General features: G+C 33.9%; 1 protein-coding gene across 1 annotated transcript; it reads left to right on the forward strand.

The window, feature by feature from the left end:
* The first annotated feature begins 1,085 nt into the window (after nucleotides 1-1,085).
* Nucleotides 1,086-19,900, forward strand: LOC110033971 (triosephosphate isomerase, cytosolic). The gene is made up of 9 exons (XM_020738165.1): nucleotides 1,086-1,213; nucleotides 1,704-1,779; nucleotides 11,412-11,535; nucleotides 13,114-13,198; nucleotides 13,406-13,538; nucleotides 16,984-17,078; nucleotides 18,008-18,086; nucleotides 18,503-18,585; nucleotides 19,632-19,900. Exons 1-9 carry the CDS (start codon nucleotides 1,175-1,177, stop codon nucleotides 19,677-19,679), a joined length of 762 nt encoding a protein of 253 aa, XP_020593824.1. The 5' UTR covers nucleotides 1,086-1,174; the 3' UTR covers nucleotides 19,680-19,900.
* Nucleotides 19,901-20,835: the final 935 nt, after the last annotated feature.

A 20,835-nucleotide genomic window follows, 5' to 3' on the forward strand; every position in this document is an offset into this window, starting at 1 on the left:
AGCTCGGTTGGTTGGGCTTTAATTGGTATGGGCGGCTGGGTATAATTTGGTTTTCGATCCTTGATCCTTGATGAGGAGCTCTTAGGGCATCCATTGGATGGTTGAGGTGTTGTGGAATTCGATTTTCTCTCAGGTCAGCCTGTTGGAAGGTAGACTACCACATCAGGTCATATTTCATGTAGTGGTAGGGGTGTAAACGGGCTGAACACGAGCAATCCTTTGTCTCATTTATATTTCGAGCTCAAAAAGGGTGTTCCTGTTCTACTCATTTGCTAACACGAGCCGTTCACGGACAAAGAGCCGTTTTGACAACCCTAATCATGTAGTCATAAAATGTTAAGGATTAAAACAAAATTTAAATCATCATTTGAATTTAATTTAATAATTTTATTCTATTTTCTTCATTAATACTTTTAATTGATTATAAATCTTTGTAGCCTTGTAATCAATTACATTTTTAAAAAATACTACTCATCGATGAGTAGTATATATATATATATATATAATTGATTAGTATTATTTTGAGCAAAAACGAGTTGAACACGAACAAATATGTTGTTCATGTCGGCTCGTTAACTTAGCGAACGAGCCGAACAATGAGTTGTTTTGACAGCCCTATGTAGCGGTTAACTTAGATACATTTTTTTTCCCATTCTCGCTGAGTGGTTCCTACTAGAGATTATATGATCGTGTTTTCATCTGTTTCATGGTTCAATCGATTTGCTTGGTTTGGGCAACTTTGTTAGGTCGGTCAAATGGGCCTCCCATTCTCTGACAATGGGCCGGCCTTCCCCATAGTATTTCCTCATGGATCCACAGGCCTCTTAGAGACATTTTTGGCATACAAATCTGAAAATTTTGAATGAAAGTTTAGGGGGATATGAAAGCAAAAAAATTAAAGTTTTGGTGTTAGAAAAAATTAAAGTTTTGGTGTTAGATATGTAAATAGTTTTGGTGTTAGATATGTAAATACATAAGGATTTGGTGGTATGTATGTAAATCGCCAGAAAAAAAAATCATGTTCGATGGCTGAGGATATAATGGTAAAACTACGATGCCGAGGGCACCACTGGCGCGATAAAATCACAACCCCATCTTGAGTACTTCCATTCTCAGCCAAAGAAACGTTTTAAGGGTCGTCCCGCCGGCCGCATAATCCTCTAAGCATAAAGCAATGGGCAGGAAATTCTTCGTCGGCGGCAACTGGAAATGCGTAACTCTTCTTCTCCTACTCAATTTAAACATATTTAATCCATTTTAGCATCTATTTTTACTCAGATCGTCCATCTCATTATTTTTTCAGTCAGTCGCGTGCATTAACATCTGTTATCCTTTTGTTCGCCGGGATCCGTTGTTCATCAACTTTAATCGGTGATTTGTTTTACTTTTTATCTGCATGCGATTGCTGAATCATCCCTGTGAACTGTTATTTTCCCGATCTGCATATTTTTACCCTTTTTTTTGGGAAGATTGAGCGAATTTACCATTAGATAAGAAATTTAAATTGTATATGCCATTTTTTTTTTTGGGTGGATCTGGGACCGATTCTATGTACCCTAATTCTTATCCGTGCATTAGATCATGTTATCGGTGGTGTTTTTCAATGTCTTGTGTTGGGTCGTGTACTGTGGAGTTATTTGCATATTAATATTTCACAGAGGAAAATTTTAATCATGCCCTGCTTTTCCCTGTGAATTTTGCAGAATGGAACGACGGAGGAGGTTAAGAAAATTGTAGCAACGTTGAATGATGGGAAGGTTCCTTCACAGGATGTTGTTGGTATGGCTTTATTAGTTTTTTTTCCTCTCATGCATATTTTGACATTCAAATTTAAATGTTTGATGATTTTTTTTTTTTTTAATTGGATGTTTTATTGGAGTATTCCGTGAACTGGTTACCTTTTCTTTATTTTAAATATCTTGAATTCTCTGAACTCCCTTGATAGAAGCTTCCTAAGCTGAATTTCTAAGCTTCATTTCATAGTTTTCTTTCAGCATGCTTGGAGTGGTAACTCAGTTTTTTTTTTTAATAATAAAGTAGCAATGTTTTTAATTTTCTTTTTTGCCTTATGCAAACTGAATAATAGCCTGAATAATTTTGATTTAGACCTGATGCGTTCTAGAAAATTTATGGCGGCAAATTAACATATTATCGTCTTAGCGTTGCACGAGAATTCAACACACACTCACGTAAAAAAAAACAACCAAAAGTGACACCATAAATTTTTACATGTAAAACTCGTAAAGGAAAAAAAAAAACTATCGAGTCTGTCCCAGTTGTAAAAATTTACTATAAATTGCTGATTATAAAGATACTTTGTCACACGAACATTAAAGTGGTTAATAAATATTCTAAATTACAACATCGACGTGTGAATTAACTCGTTGTAAGAAGTGACGACAACTGATGACAATCGGTGGATGCCGACAGGGGTTGGTTTACGACAGTCGTTGGTGGTCAAAGGCGACCGACGATGATCTATGTGGTCAGCAGAGGTCAATGACGGTCAGCGACAATCAACGATAGCAGGAGTAGTGCTGGGCTTCCGTTCATTCTCAAATCTTTAAGTTTTTTCTCAGTTCACAAGCTATATCCCCCTCATGAGAGGGGTGAAACTTTATTATTAGTGTTCTGAGTATAATTAATGCAAGCATATGAATCACTTTGATCGGATAGTTCGAAGAACTTCCTTTGATAAGACGACATTTGATGAACATTTGAGTGTCTTGACAATGTTATAATTGAGTAATATTAGGTTCGTTGGATTCATCTTGTCGAGACGTTTGATTCAAATAAAGGCTTGCTAGATTCAACATTCGTTTAACCTTTTTAATTATGTCCGAAAATTTTGTAAGAGCAATTTAATAAATTGATCTGAGCTTGATTTACTTGAATTGAACTAATTTATTATCATTGGGTCTGTCTCATCGAATCGGTAAGTTTGACTGTAATTTTGTTGAAATCAGAGCTTTGGATAACTCTTAATTGAAGCTTGAATGTTTCTTGCTTAAAAGATCGTCTCAAGATCTGTGTCATGCTTTGAGATTCGTGTCAAATGTTAAAAATTTATTGATGCGTATTAGTTTTCCTCTATTTTTGGGCGAGACCAATTTCGTCAGTAGAAAATACCAAAGTCCCGCAAGCTCAAATTTTTGTGATTGTGTGTGTGTCTTTATAATATTACATGTTACTGTTTATTTGAATATAAGATTCTTATATCATTATGCATTTTTAGAAAACCAAACTCAACTCAGTTGGATTGCATTCACAAAAATTTTATTTTATTTTATATGAGAATTTATCAGATTTTGTGAAAAAAAAGTAAATATAGAAATTTGAAAAGTTTGCATAATAAAACCCATCAAATTTCGTATAATTCACAACATGTTGGTTGCTCTCCCTGATGCGTTTTTTTTGTAATTATGACTGGCAAGAATATGAAAAATAGATAACTGCTTGTGTATATGAAATATTTGTATTTATCTACCCATTAAATTCTAGAAGAAATGTGAGAATATGAATATTAAATTCAAATGTGTTTTTTTCTATAACTGTAATGATTTTTTTAATAATGAAAACAATTTTTTTTTTCTGAATTTGGAATGAGAAAGGTGGAAGGTCATAAGACGGAAGTCAGAAGGTCAAAAGCTAGAAGCCCGAAGAATAAGAGAATTAATTTGAATTATCATTTATTATTATTTTCTTAAGAGAATTTAGAAAGTTAAAATGTGGGAACATGAAAAGATTTTCAGTTTTTTTTATTTGAAATGAGGATGTCGGAAGGTCATAAGGCATAAGTTGGAAGGCCAAAGGCTAGAAGCTGGAAATACAAAATGATGATGATTTTAATTTATATTTTAGTAATTGTCTTAATGTTAGACCCTCTCTTAAGCCTATAAATAGAGGTCATGAATGAGGGGAATAACCACAAATGAGGAGAAGGAGAAGGAGAAAAAAAGAGGAAGGGTGGAGGGTGAAGCCTTCTACTAGCGATATTTTCTAGAAGAAGTCGTTCTCATTCTGCGCAGCAGACGAGCAGCGTGATCTTCTTTAGTGTTGGGGTCAAGAGGAAAGTCCAGCGTAGTAGGCGAGCAATGGGATATTCTTTCACGATGCGACAAAGAGGAAAGTCGTGTCTGTACTGCGTAGTAGACGAGCAACGAGATCTTATTTTACGCTGCGGCTAAGAGAAAAGTCGTCCTTGTCCTGTGTAGCAGGCGAGCAACGAGATCTTCTTTCATGTTGCGGCCAAGAGGAAATTCGTCTTCGTCTGACATAACAGGAAAGCAACGAGATTTTATTTAACGTTGCGGAGAAAAAGAAAGTCGTCACAGTCTTGCTTAGCAGACGTGCAATGAGATATTCTTTTACGTCAAGGCGAAGAGGAAAGTTGTCCGCTTTCTACATAACAGACGAGCAACAGTATCTTTTGCATTGTAGTATAATAAAATCATCATCATCCTGTATAGCAGAGAAGCAATTAAATCTTCTTTCGTGCCGGTGAAATGAAGAAAGTTATCTCCATCTCTGCCCATCAGGTGACTCGGGATCTTCTTACTTGTTGCGCATTTCAGTGGAGATAAATAAATGCTAGAGTTCTCCCGCCACGCTTTAAGAGAGATTTTAATGCTCTTGTAGTGATGATATTACTTATAGCTCTTGTACCAGTTCTTGTTAGTATTTATAGCATTTTTAATCATCTGATGTGATATTTTTTAGATGATAATATATTTTTTTATACGTCTTTAACGTTGCTTCTGAGGTTGTTGTGATTTCTTAATCGTACGAAATTCTGCAATTAAAGTTAGCACACACACTTTATAAAATGAAGAATCATGTATTTTTTGTTGCTCGTGCATTCTGAGGTTGCACTCTCTTGGGCTTATGCCTTATAGGAGCTTGAAATGAACCGGTGTCTTCTGAGGCTCATAGTATTTTGAGGTCTTTTATGTGCCTGTACCTTCTAAGGCTTGCAGTTTTCTGAGAGTTTTTTATGTATATGTTGTTTCTGCGGCTTATAGTCTTCTAAAATTTTTGATGTACCTATGTCTTTTGAGGCATGTAGCTTTCTGAGATATTTGAGTGGAGACTCTGTCAACCACTTGCTCTCGTGGAGTCTTTCTAGTGAGGATTCTGTCAACTACTAACTTCCTATCGAGACTTGACTATTGGGCTAGTCTTCCAGTGACATTTTAGCATCTCACTGAGTCTTGCCTCTTGGACTTGATTTACAGGAGTACTGTATCTTCCCGTCGAGCCTTGCCTCTCAGGCTCAACTTCTAGGAGCGTGGTAGTTTCTCATCGAGTCTTGTCTCCTGGGCTCGACTTCCATCATGAATGATGGTCTTGTCTATCGCGTGCCCTCAGGGGAACTTTCTACACAAGAATTTTTCATGAGAAAATTTAAAATTTTCACCGAAATTACAGTTTAAATTAACATGAAAATTTCACTAAAATAAAATTGGGAGTTTATAAGTCAGTCATTTACTCAAATATAATAATTTGGTGATGTACTTCTTATTCGATAACTCTAATGATTCTCTTCTTGTTCCCCTCACCTTGTTCTTGTAAGTGGATACCAAGGTGATCTGGCATGTCGGAAGTTCAATATTTTTTTTTAATTGAAAACATCTTTTATCGAATGTCATTTTACACGGTAGAAATGATAATTTTGAGACTGGTCTTTACCATATGGATTTCTTAACAGCCCTGACCACTTACCAGCCTCTTCATTCTTGATGGCCATTAGAATATTGACACGTGACATGTATTCTTTTTCTGATCTTGGCTTCACGATTCTCTTTTGATCTGAATCTTTTCGCTGTGAGATTTGATCAGTATGTCCGATGTTATTTTTGCGCTTGCCCCCCAATCACTCAAGTTGTTCCTTGTGTGCAATAATGGTCTCGTTCTAGAGATTTAAGCTCTGACGTGATGGATGAGATCAACGTAAGAACACACTGTCTCCCGCATCAATGATGAATATAAATGTCCTAGCTGAACCCTTCAAGAAAGACTCATCTCATTAACTCTGGATATACTCCAGGAATCTGGCGAACTTCAGTGGAGAACCTACGGAAGATTATAGCAAAACCCTAATAATGAGATGAATCTTTGATAATCCTTCTATTTGTTATGAGCCGCTCTACGAATATTCTGACAAGCTCATTGAAGATGTTGAAGGTGCCCTCAGGAGAGAGTAGAACCATGTGTGAGCTTAACCCTTGAGAGTCACCTGAAACACTTGACAGAGAAGCACATCAAGAGCATGGTGAATGTGGATGATTGTTCGATAGTGGTCAACTTGCTCGTATGGGAGTTACCTCTTCATAAGAATCAATGTTTGGGAGTTTGAAAGCTACTGGGATAGGGTTTTGGAGAATGACATCAGCCAAAGGAGAGAATTCTTTGATATTGCGACGAGCATGGAAGCGATCCCTTTTATTCAGAGGGAATTCTTTCCGAACCAGGCGTCGTAACTCTTCTCGAATGATATCAACAGAAGTAACAGTAAGGTGGGGTGGTGCTAGGTGAGTTGCATGAGACAGTTGAGTGAAACTTGTAATGTCGAGAAGATCGGTATCTCCTCTCGACAGAGTAATGGTTTCATTATTAGGAGAAAAACCCGGTGAGTGGGTACTTCCTGTTTAATGTTGAACTGATGGTAAGTTCCATTGGGCTATGGTTGTCGTTCCTCGTGTAAGGGATGAAGGATCTTATGTTGATACTCTTCCATCTTACGTACTCGATCTTCTAGATAATGACCCAAGACATCTTCAACAGGGCAATGCATTCTAGAGGAGGATGCTGAGGCTTGATGATCTCAGCTCCTTGATTGTCTTCAGTAATGTTCGTTGTTGGAGCTAGATGCTCTGCATCTTCAACAGGGCAATGCATTCTAGAGGAGGATGCAGAGGCTTGATGATCTCAGCTCCTTGATTGTTTTCAGTAATGTTGGTTGTTGGAGCTAGATGCTCTGTCTGTTGCGAGTGTTGTGTCTGATGGTCATGAAATAATTCTTACAAGTATTTTAGTGATGGGAATGCTCAGACGACGCTAAACTGATGCGCTCTAGAAATTTTTCGACGGCAGAATAATAAATTATCGTCTTAGCATTGCAAGAGAATTCAACACACACCCAAATAAAAGAAAACAAGCAGTAGTGACACCAGAATTTTTTACATGGAAAACCCGTAAAAGGGAAAAGTCATGAGGTCTGACCTAGCTGTAAAAATTCACTATAAGTTGATTATGAAGACCTCTTGTCCCACAGACGGAAAATGTTACATTTTTTTTCGAATTATAACGTCGATGTGTGAATGAACTCTTTGTAAGAAGTGTGCGGCAGCTGATGGCGATCGGTGAAGGCTGACAGGTGGTGGTCGACGACGATCAACATTGGTCAATGGTGATCAATGATGAACGATGACAATCAACTGTGGTCAATGATGGTCGACGACGGTAATGGTGGTCGACGGTGGTAGGAGCAGTGTTGGACTTCAATTCCTTCTCAAAACTTCAAGTTTTTCCTCATATCTTAAAATCTTCTCCCTTTCATGAGAGGGGTGGGTTCTATTATGTTATGGTTACAATTAATACAAAAGTATGAACCATCTTGATCGACAGTCAATAGAGCTTTCTTCGACCGAACGATATTTGATGGACATTTGATTGTCTTAACGATGTCAGAATTGAGCAATTTTGGGCTCGCTAGATTCGTCCTGTCGAGACACTCGATTCGACTATAGGCTTGCTAGATTTGTCATTCGTTTGACTTCTAAATATATCCTTAAAACTTTCAAGTTTGATTTATTGATTTACTTCGAGCATGATTTAACTCGGATTAAACTAATTTGATATCATTGGGTCTGTCTCATTGAGCCGGTCAATTTGACTGTAATTTTGCTGAAATCGGAACTCTGGATGACTCTTAATTGAAGCTTGAATGTTTCTTGCTTAAAAAATTATCTCAATGTCGGTGTTATGCTTCGAGATTCGTGTCAAATGTTGGAAATTTGTAGAAAACATTTCAAGACCCAAATACATGGATGAAAACTGATCTCTTTATCGTGCAATGCCAATCTTATTGAACCATTTCAACAGATACTCGTACTCATCAAGCTCTTTTTTTTATTTTTAATATTACATACATTATCCAATTAGCCAACCCCACTTAGTGAAATAAATGCTTGTTGTTGTTGCTGTATTGTTTCATTATACCATCAAATGAAAGTAACCAGAAGAGCTGAGATTTAACGTTCTCACTGACTGCATGTAAAATTCATAATAATCATCTTTATTAGCTATATTCCAACTGTTAGATGTTGGCGCTTTGATTTCCAATTATTCCTGTTGAATTTTACAATCGATGTTATTTACATTTCATATAAATTTATTTGTATAGCGTATAACATTCTTTTCTTTTGCTCTACTTATTTATTCACATCCCTTCATATTTTACACTTTTTAACAAATCACCCAAATCTATTTATAGACCCCCTATTTGTAATCTGTATTTTTTTCAGTGTTCCTTCTAATATTATAATTTCTTACTTTTTTCTTCCTACATTTAACAGTTTTCTATCATGACATTCTCTCTGTCATATTATTGAAAGTGATTTCTCTTTTGCCTAATGCTTCAATCTAAAAAATATTCGATCTAATTAGAATGTAAAAAGTGCATCTTTAATTCTTCATGTTGTTCTTTTTATCTTGCTGTATTTCCGAAGAACTTTATTGTATCTAATTCTTTGGTTTTGAGTAGTTGTTTGGTTAATATTTTAATTAATATAATTTTATGTTATTTATGATAAATGTTGTTTGGTTTGATGCAATATGAGCAACTTTAGTTCTCAATTTTAAAATTATCAAAATGGCGACGGAATTGAACTTTATATTGATTACATCAATCTTGTTAGTTTCAAAAGTGAAAAAAAAAATCTAAATCACCATTGGTTTTTCTAAATAACAGTTCATTTTTTAAGTATGATAACATTGATTTTTGAATAACTGTGTTATCTAGAATATAAAATCCTCAAGTAATACACACACACACACACACAGACATACACACAGACATACACACAGACAGACATACACACAGACATACACATAGACACATACACACATACACACACACACATACACACAGACATACATACAGACATACATACAGACACACATATACACACACATACATACATACATCAATCTTGTTAGTTTCAAAAGTGGAAAAAAAGATCTAAATCACCATTGGTTTTTTTAAATAACAGTTCATTTTTTAAGTATGATAACATTGTTTTTTGAATAACTGTGTTATCTAGAATATAAAATCCGTGTTATCTAGAATATAAAATCATTAAGGTTATGTTAATACATACATACACACACACACACACAGACACACACACACACACAAACGCACACACACACACACACAGACGTACACATACACACAGCACACACACACACACACACACACAGACGTACACACACACACACAGACGTAACACACACACACAGACGTACACATACACACACACATACACATAAATACAGACATACACACAGACACACAGACATACTTACATACATACATACATACACACATACACACATACACACACACACATACACACATACACACATACACACATACACACATACACACATACACACATACATACATACACACACACACATACATACAGACAGACATACATACATTACATACATAATACACACACACACATACATACATACATACATACATTACATACATGCATGCATCATGCATGCATGCATACATACATACATACCAAATGTGCCTTTCTCCTTTTTTATAAAAACTATCCAACTTTAAAGCAAAAGATTCCCACATGTACAATTTACATATTCAAGTACTGTAAACTAAAAATCTTATCTTTAAAAAATGGTAAATGATTTGATGCAAATATTTGATTGAAGTCTTTTGTCACTACACAACTATTAATACAAGACTTACATACAGACATACCAAATGTGCCTTTCTCCCTTTTTACAACTAATTTAATTCGCAGTAAAATTATTTTATAAAAAATATCCAACTTTAAATCAAAAGATTCCCACATGTATAATTTACATATTTAAGTACTGTAAACTAAAAATCTTATCTTGAATCTTTTATTGAAATTTTGTAACAAATAAAAAATGATAAATGATTAGATGCAAATATTTGATTGAAGTCTTTTGTCACTACACAACTATTAATACAAGCCGGTGCCCCATCATGCATGAATAGGTTGAAGACCTGTAGCAAATGTTTAGAAGGCCTACGTCTTCTCCATTATGCAATATGTGCCCTTCATTCCTTTATTTATATTTTTTGTAATATAATAATTAAATTTCTTGTTTCAGTATAAGATAAAAGGATGGCGGTGAATACAAATGGAGATCGCATTTACTTTACATTTAAAGTTAAAGGGTATATGGCAGATTTAATAACTTTGTTATAATTTTGATATACACATCTCCTTAATGCTCTTCAATTCTCGTAATATTCTATTATATATACTTATATTTTCACGATCAATAAAGCAAGTGGATATTGTTTTGTTGTTTTGCATAATCTTCAATTAGTAGCTTTGCATAAAAAATGTCTCCTTATGAATCTTTCTTTTTAAAATCAAGTTGATTATTTGGTATTGATTTAGGGTATGTTTGGAGCAGCTGCAGCTTATTGAATAATCTGCTGATAAGCTAGGTGCGGTGACTATTAGAAATTTTAATTTTTGTTAGAAAATTCAGACTGCTACCTGAAAGCTGGCACCACACCTAGATAGGTGCGGTGTGAAAATACTGCTTTCAGCGTTTTCAAAACACATAAGCTGTCAAAACGCAGTTTACCTAAACAGTTCAGGTGCGTTTTCAAAACATAGTTTACCCAAACAGTTCAGGTGCGTTTTCAAAACATCACTGCCCCAAACAGACCCTTAATTTTTCTAAAATCTTATTTTATCACCTGCTTCCATGACTTCATTTTGTGACTTGTAAATTCGATTCTTTCATATTTTACACAACCTTAAACTTCTCTTTTCTTCCTAAATACTATATAGAATGACTTCTCCTAGTGTTTTTCATCTTCTTAGTTTTTAGAATGTATTTAAATTGATTTTCTAACCATTCTATTCCAAGATATTATATTCTTTAACTCTCAATAGGGTTTTTATTTCAATCCAAGCCACATCCTTGTGTTTATTTTTTTAAAGCTCTCTTATTTATTTGTATTTTATTTATATGGAACAAATAATAAATTTTTTTGTTCATTTTTTCTTTTGAAAGAACTTATATGTATTGATGATTTCAACTTAACATCATCAATCATAATCCGAGCTTTAACCATGTTTACTTATTGATGTTCTCTTGTTTTCCAGAGGTAGTCGTAAGTCCCCCTTTTGTGTTTCTCCCACTTGTGCAAAGTTTGCTGCGTCCTGATTTTCAAGTTGCTGCTCAAAATGTCTGGGTAAAGAAAGGAGGGGCATACACTGGTGAGATCAGGTGAGATCGGGTATCCTAAATCTTCACATTGTTATATAAATATTCCTTTGTCAATTTGCAATCATGATTATTGTTGGTACATGTTTTCAGATGGCCATCTTCAAGGATTTTTTTGTTTTTTCAGTTTTATCTTTTCTCAGGTTGCAAAACAACTTGAGTGAGAATTTCCAGAATTTCCATTTTTATTTTTTTAAAACTACAAAAACATGGGAGTTATTTCGTGGATATTTAAAAGATTCTACTAATAGGTTGTGCATGCACTATGGCATCAACATTCCGTGTTTCCTCCTTTTGTGTTTGTGTGAGGTGGAGTGGCTGAGGAAGGGGATAATCCTGGTTGAAAGGGTGGAACAGCTGGATGAAACTTCTCCATTTACATGTGTGATGGATCTCAAGAAAATATTTCTCAACTATTTACTGAAATCTGGAAATCTGAAGCATTGCCACCCAAGTGTTTCCTGTTTTTAGCAGTTCTATGTGGACATCATCGGTATTGCTCAATATTGTAATTCACTATTGTTGGGACGTCAAATTCGGCTTTTCTGCTTTGTATTTGACCACTTAAAATTCAAATTGAACGTAACTATAAACTTCATGATGTATATTTAATTTAAAATTTATGGTCATTGTCGTTAGCCTTATCGTAACTATATGTAGGCAAGCCTATGAATTTTTGTTATTTTGAGTATTGCGTGCAATGTTATTTTTGCTTATGGAAGTTATTTTCTGCAATTTGTAGTCTACTCATTTATGGTTAAATCCTGAAGCAAATCTGAAATCAATGCGGTTTCGTTATGTAAATCATATTCATTGATTATATTTAGTTGTTTTCATTTATGTTTTCTAGTTATTTTGTTGTAGGTTGTTTATGATGTTGATTCCTATGACAACGAGGTGTGCTCAATATTATATTGATTATCTCATCAGATTCTATTGACCCTTAAAATTGTTTCAACTTAGCTCTTGGATTCCCTAGTTCAGGTGTTCTAGCTCCCTGTTTCAGTATGTGGTAGATTCTTTGGTTTGGATCAATTCATTGTAAGGTTATAACTACTGGATGAATTCAGTCCCTTGGACTTTGCTATTTTGGCCTTTGGTGCTGCTAGTTACTGGGCTGCAAGATTTGTTGTGCTCCATGTTTCCTTGTGTCATTTTGGTGCTACAACATAAATTCAACAATAGCCTTCTCTTTGGAGTTGCTGGTGATTTTCTTATGCATTTTTTGTCGGTTGTACTATATTGTAATTCAGTGTTGTTGGGATTGAGTGCTTGTTTTATCATCTGTTCTTGTAGCATTGTAGCATTGTAAGACTTGGGTTACATTTAGTTCAAGAAAGACGAGGAGACGCTGAAAATCTTCCTAACTTAAATCACTTGTCATAATCTATCAGAGAGAATTATTTATTGTTGTATTGCGGTACTTGTTGTTGCCACTTTGTGTTGGGGTCGCCAGGACAGCAAACAAAATGACACCTTCAGTTTATCAATCTATCTCTTATTTAATTAATCCTTACAGTCAACGTGCTTAAAATTGTGAGATGACTTGTCCTTTTTTTCTTGGAAACTTTTTTCATGCAGTGCTGAGATTCTTGTGAATCTAGGCATTCCCTGGGTAATTGTTGGCCATTCTGAAAGGAGGTCTTTACTTGGTGAATCCAATGAGGTTTGTTCCTTCAATTTTTTTCACATTTTCACATCTCAGATGTTCCACATTATTGTTTATTGCATATATGTATCTGATACACTTAATTTGGGTTAGCAGAATTCTCTTCTGAGTAAAATAGTTAATGTGTATGATGATTGTGAGTTCAATTTGTTCTATAATCGTTGCAGCTTGTTTAGATCTTTTTTTTATTTCAATTTGTTGTAGTTCGTGGGAGATAAAGTTGCATATGCACTTTCTCAAGGTTTGAAAGTGATTGCTTGTGTTGGTGAGACCCTCGAGCAACGAGAATCAGGTTCAACTGTGGATGTTGTTGCTGCACAGACAAAGGCTATTGCAGGTGAATGCATATCTACTTTGTGCCTTCTTTACATTCATTGTCTTTTGATGTCTTTATTAATCTATATCTTAAACTTTTTCATCTTGTTGGCAACCATTGTTTAAATCAGATTTTTACTAGGATTTTTTTTTGCAAAACATACCTCAGTAGGATCACAATGTCTTTTTTTATTTGCAATATTATCATTTTTAAGTGCATTTTTTGCATTGTGGTAATCTCGTTGGCAGCAATAATCTCTAGTTTGGTGTAGCTTTCGCTTGTCTTTATAGCACCTGTTGCGATGTGCCTAGGAATGTCACGGAAGATGAAGCCCAAGGAAAATGATTGTCAAAAATGCTTTGCTAGATTTACTAGTCTTATTTTCATGTTTTCGATTTAGTTACTATTATATGTGTTATCAAACATCAATCATTTTCACCCCCAACTATTATTCATGGGAAAATTAATGGATCACTGTTATAAATGGTACAGATTTTATGTTAAGAAAGAATAAGTCTCATAAATGCCCGTACATAGAGGGTCTAATTGCATCTGAATCCAATTTGCAGAAATATGAGTATAGTTAACAGTATAATAGCTGCAGTGGACCCTTACAACACCTAGTTTTGGGGCAGAATCACTTACAGTTGTCGATGGAAGTCTTACACAAAATTTCTCATAATAATGTATATTAATGGTTTAAGCAAATTTTTACTCAGATTTTTTTCTTAAAATTTTTTTTATAAGATCGTAATGCCTTTGTTCATTTGCAGTTTTGTCATTGTTAAGGCCTTGTTTGGGGTAGTGGTAGCGTCATATACTTTGTTGCATCTAGGGCTGTCAAAAAAGCTCGTTGTTCACAAACAACTCTTGTTCGGCTCATTCATTAGTCAACGAGCCGAACATGAACAAATTTTTGAAGCTCTAATTATAAACAGGCCGAACAAGAACAACTCTTTGTTCACTCGTGTTTGGCTCATTTTAGCTTGAAATAAATAAATTATATATGTTATTTATATAATATAATATTATATATATATTATTTATATATATATAATATATATATATATATATATATATAGATAATTTTAAATCGTAACGGCTCATGTTGTCAAATGGTTTTGCGTCTTGTATTGCACAGAGTGGGTGCAATTTTGAATCTAACACCCTACTTCTATTTTTTCTAATTAATTTTAATGAGCCAATTTTGAGTCGGGCACAATCTAGAATATTTAAATCGAACTGAACACGCACCAATTTCGGACACGATCCGATTTCAAGTACAAGCTTATTTCGAACATGAGAAATTTCAAACGAGCCGAACATGAGCCAAGCCCATGCTCGCTCAAGCTCGGCTCGTTTACTGTCCTAGTTGCACCCCAACATATTCTTGAGTACGCTTGCTTGGGTGTGTCATGAAAGTAGTTTATTACAGTTTCTTATCCACAATAATCTCTTGTTGGTGTTGCCCTCGCATCATATTTTTTTTGCATCTGTTGCGAAAGATACAGGAATATTTCAGGAGATGAAATTGAGGAGAATGATTTTTGGAGATGCTTGCTAGATCTACCTTCTTGTTATCATGTTTTGGATTTACTTTTGTACTTATATATTTTATCAAACAATCTTCATTTTGACCTCCTACTATGAATTTTAATGGGCCACTGATATATAATTAACACATGATAGAGATTTCATATCAAGAAGAAAAATTTGCATCTATGTCCCTACATTTAGGGCCTAGTGACACATGCAACATAAAGGACAATATTTTACGAGTTTTGTGCTGTATGTTTAACCCATTTAGTAATTGTAGTGGATAAAAAGGAAGAGATTTAGAGAACTATGAAACTAAGTGCCATTTGGGCACTTTGATAATGCTTCAGTAGTGTTTTAGATAATATGCCAACTGACCCATGCCAAAATAATTTAGGAAGCTTGAGTGTGATATTTCATGATGATAATGATTTGTTAGAACTCACGTCTCATGCATGTCCCACTTTTGGTGATATTGAGTTGGGTTTGAGTGGGGCATGATCTACTCAAAATTAAAATTTTGTGGTGGAGTAAAACAATTTATTTAATCGAAATTTAAGTTTTTACTTGAAATGATTGAAAATAGAATTTTTTTACTATTGAAAATATCAAAAGAGGCTATTATACGAGCCTCCAACCACTTCTAATGTGCATAACAATTCGAGTATCATCCTTCTTAAGGCTTACGTTGCCAATAGGGGATTCAAACCTCCCACCTGAGAGGTCTTCCCACCAGGTATGCCAACCAATATATATATTATATATATATATATATATATGTAATCTATATATGCAAGCATTTGTATTTATTATTTTTTTTATAAAGTTTTATATTTGTATATATGAATGATATGTGCCCATGCATGAGTGTGAGTGTGAGTGGGTTTAGATGTATGAAGATGTATATTTAAATATATCAAGTGAAATTAAGGTTAAATCAAGCTTCTCACTAGAGATTAATCCCCTAATCAAAGCAACTTGATTTTGATTTTAATCCTAGTGTTAAAGCAAATTGATTTCAGTTTAGTGTGAGTTAGAATTCATGGCAATCATATAGTGAACTTTTGGAATTTAAACATAATAATAAGTCGTAGGCCCACCAAGAGTCAATATTAAGATGATTGTGTTACCATAAATACTCAATATATTTCAATAGACAATTTAGTAGGTGATAACTAAATCATCCATGATATATGCAGGTCGTAGGGCTGTCAAAACGGCTCGTTGTTCGTGAACAGCTCGTGTTCGACTCGTTAACAACTCGTGTTCGGCTCGTTAATTTCGTTCGATAAGTTAATGAGCCAAACACGAACTAATATGTGTTCGTTCGTGTTTAGCTCATTTTGGCTCGAAATACTACTCGTCAAGTTTATATATTAAGTAGTATTTTAAGAAAATATAATTGACTACAAGGCTACAAAGATTTATAACCAATTAAAATATTGATTAAGAAAATAGAATAAAAATTATTAAATTAGATTCAAATGTTGTTTTAATATAAATAACAATTTTTTAAACCTTGTTCAATCCCTTATTGTTTTATGACTACATGATTAGGGTTGTTAAAAGGACTCTTTGTTCGTGAACAGCTCGTGTTCGGCTCGTTAAGCAAACGAGTCGAACACGAACACACTTTTTGAGCTCGAAATATAAACGAGCCGAACACAGCTCGTGCTCGGCTCGTTTACACCCCTAGCAGGGCGTGATATTGGGAATATTCTTATTTTACATTTGGATGCAGACAATAACTGCTACATAACCATGATAGATGATTTGCTTCAATGAGCCATCTGCTTTATTTTAGTATTTACTTTTCATCTTTCCTTTTCTCATTCAAATAAAATAATGATAATATTTTTTAGTTTTCATCCAATCATAATCTCACTGCAGCTTCGCTGTGCTGTTTTGTTAATTGAATGCTTTCTTGCAGAAAGGATTTCTGATTGGAAAAATGTAGTTATCGCCTATGAGCCAGTTTGGGCTATTGGAACCGGCAAGGTTGCAACCCCAGCTCAGGCCCAAGAGGTAAATTCTACTGAAATCTTACATCGATTTATCTGTATTTGTCGCCTTTTATTTTCCTTTGTTTGATACCAAAGTGGTAGTTCATGATTTTTTGATTGAAGCATACGGAGAGTTGTAAGTGAAGAAGCATACGGAGAGTTGTAAGTGAAGAGATGCACACGTAGAATGACTTGATGCTTTTTTGTATGAGGATTGTTTATGGTCAGTTATTTGAATAATTAAACAAGTGCAATCAAAATTTTAAAATCTCATGAGATTGAACATTGATTCACATATTTATTTATGTTCATGCATATGCTCATATATTACTTGGTTGAGTATTGCACTAAAGTTAGACAACGTGCTCATTTAATGATGACATAATATTTATTTGATTGCTTTTTCGATGTTCTTGTATCAATTCTTAAATTTATTTTATTAAGCTATAGCTATGATGAAAATAACAAATGAATAGCTATGCAAATTTAATAATTTTCTTGTTAAATTTACTTTACCAAAAAGTTTAAATAATACCATTTAGGATGTATGCTAATTTTGCTTAAAATGTATAAATACATTTATGCTTCCGCCATTAGGCTATATGTTTAAATTATTAGCATCAAACATATAATTATTCTTAATTAAAGCTCTATTATAGCTCAAAATCTGTAATAAAAAACTAATAAACAAATTTGGATGAGATTTTCAAACCTCGAGCCATATATATGCTTGGTCCAAAATTGAAAAGTAAATTATATTATGAACTTGAACAAGATTCTAATCAACTGAACTTGGTTGATTTACAGCCCTAAGCATATGCCCAAAATTGTTTATTTATTGGATCATTTAAATCCTGCACTTCATTCACCACCTTTGGTGTATCTTTGGAATTTTCTTAAATTCTTTTTCCAACTTGTGTTTTCTCATCGGCTGTTATTTTTATTCATTAGGTTCATTTTGAACTGCGGAAGTGGCTTTTGGAAAACGTGAGTGCTGAAGTTTCTGAATCCACTAGGATCATTTATGGAGGTACTTAATATCTCTCATTTTAATCTTTTCATAGTATTCTAGAAATCCTTCTATGCTGGACTTTAGTACCCATTGTCGCGGATAATGTTCAAGCTTGCACATGTTTTTATATCATGAAACTTTGTATTATAATCATGGGAAATTTACATACCTAGCACACAATTTTTATATATTTACATATCTATCACCTAAAATTTCATATTTACATACATAACACTTTGTTGCTTTAAATCTATTTCACTTTAGGAAAATCGTTATTGTGCTTATTTTTATGTGGTATTAAAAATTTGAATGTGCTTTTGTAAATATGAAAGTTAGGTGTGAGCTATGTTAATGCATTAGAATTGTGTGATAGGTTTGTAAATGCGCCTATAATCATTGAAATAATTGCTTTTGCTTCCAATCTCTTCTTGCAGGTTCTGTAAATGGGGCGAACTCCAAGGAATTGGCTGGACAGCCCGATGTTGATGGCTTCCTTGTTGGTGGCGCATCTTTGAAGGTTTACCTTCTGATCCACATTAATATATTTAATTCACCCACAAATTTTTTTTATTATTACCTATTTCAACCACTAAGTTAACACCTACTGAATCCTATATTTCTAAACTTGAGGTCTAGGTTTCCAACATATGCCAATAAAATGTGGAAACTTACTTAACACATAACTCTTATGCATCTACATGTCTAATACCTAAAGTTTGATATCTACATTTATAGGCCCTTGTTATTAAAAACCTATACATGAAAATGGGTATTTCACTTTTAAAAAGTTAGTATTTGTTGTGATTTGATGTCAAAGATTTGTGCGTTCTATCTATATATATGAAGGAATAGGCGTGGGATCTGTAAATATATAAGATTTGTGGAATGTTTATAAATGCCTCAAAAATATTAGTAATAAATAAGGGGGCACATTTAGCTTTTGCCAGGCTATCATTATTATCATTAGCCCTATACCAACAATTTAGCATCAGTTTTATTAATTTTCATTTGCCTTAACGAGTAGTGTTGAAGTGTTAATTTTTTAATAAACTTTCTGAATAATAAATAGCTTTTCAAATTTCTTCGCTTTGATCTATTTTTATTCCTGATCTCTCATCTTTGATTGAATCTGCTGAATAAATAAGCCTATTGTTTATTATTTTTATCTTCAATAAATGTTATTCTAATTGGACCGTTATTTGTGAATCTTCATCTTGTTCATTGGTTTTGTTACATATCAGAGATTTTAAGTTGTGATGCTGAAATTACACACTAAGGGGCTGTTTGGTTACAAATTGGATTTAACTCGACTAGGATTTGGTAAATAACATGAAGATTAAAAGATGAAGGTGCTAAATCTTTTAAAATTGGATCGTGTGTATGTAAATGCCCTTTTTTGTAAATCACTTCTAACTGTATGCAGCATTCCAATTTCCACATCATGTTTTCATGCAATTTCTAACTTGATTGAAATTTCATCAATTTTACAGAAACTATTCTTTAATATAGTTTTGATGTCAACCTTAGTTTTAATGTTTTATTTCCTCTATTTTGATTGCACAGCCTGAATTTCTGGACATCATCAACTCTGCCACAGTGAAGTCAAGCTAGGTGATTTCTGGCTATTCACTATTCCCCGATGTTGTGGAGGCAAAATATAATTTCATCTGAAACTATCTTAAAGTTTTGTTATTTTGATGCTTGTTTATTTTCTATTTTGAGTGCTTCATAATGATGCAGCCCACAAGACTGCAAATAATGCCTAACAACAAGGTTGTAATATCTTTATACTTATTATTTTATATTGGCCAATCAAGCTGAACTGCATCAAACGCGTGTTTAAATTTTATTTCCATATATATATATATATATGCTCCTCGTACTCGATCAATTGGTCGGGCATTTGATTGTCAGCTATATGTCTCATCTGGTATGGGGTTCAATGCCCCCGAGTGTAAGGTGTGGTATTCGAATTATAGACGCATGAGAGATAGTCGGGGCTCGTATCATAGCCTTCGACCATTCCCTTATATTTATAATTTAGAGTTTATAAACGATGTTTCATGTATTGCTGGAGCTCAAGTGATCAGCTACTTCATTGAAGGTTCTCATAATAGCTAATATAAATGGATTTGCTTTAAACATGTTACTTATATGTTGAAATTTGTATTTAGTCATTTAACATTTTTAAATAAAAAAAATTGACGTGTTGCTAAATCATAAGTGGATAAATATATTGTGTTGATTAAACCATTATTCAACCAAAAGCTCAATGGTCACAAGATAATTAAATACTTCACATTTCATACATAGCATGTTGGGAGAAAGGGGGCATGCCACCCAATTCATTTGTAATTGCACATCTAACACCTAATTTTTAAAAGTGAAATATATATATATTTTTAATGCATAGGTAATGTGACGTGTAAAGTTCAAAATGTTATGTGTTTGTAAATCTTCAAAACATATTTTTCTAAACCCAATGTTTGCAATTTCATTCAAGCTAAATAACTAGGAACTGTAAAATCGAATTATGAAAATTTTCAAACAATCCCAAACTCCAAATCAAAAGCAAAAAAATAAAAATAAATAAATAAATAAATAAAACTGTAAATTCGAATCATGTGAAAATTTTCAACTAATCCCACCACCAAGTCAAAACCTGTCATCCTCGTACTCGATCAATTGGTCGGGCATTTGATTGTGAGCTATATGTCTCATCTGGTATGGGGTTCAATTCCCCGGAGTGTAAGGTGTGGTATTTGAA

The sequence above is a fragment of the Phalaenopsis equestris genome, unplaced genomic scaffold, assembly GCF_001263595.1.
Source record: "Phalaenopsis equestris unplaced genomic scaffold, ASM126359v1 Scaffold001314, whole genome shotgun sequence".
Classification (NCBI taxonomy): domain Eukaryota; kingdom Viridiplantae; phylum Streptophyta; class Magnoliopsida; order Asparagales; family Orchidaceae; genus Phalaenopsis; species Phalaenopsis equestris.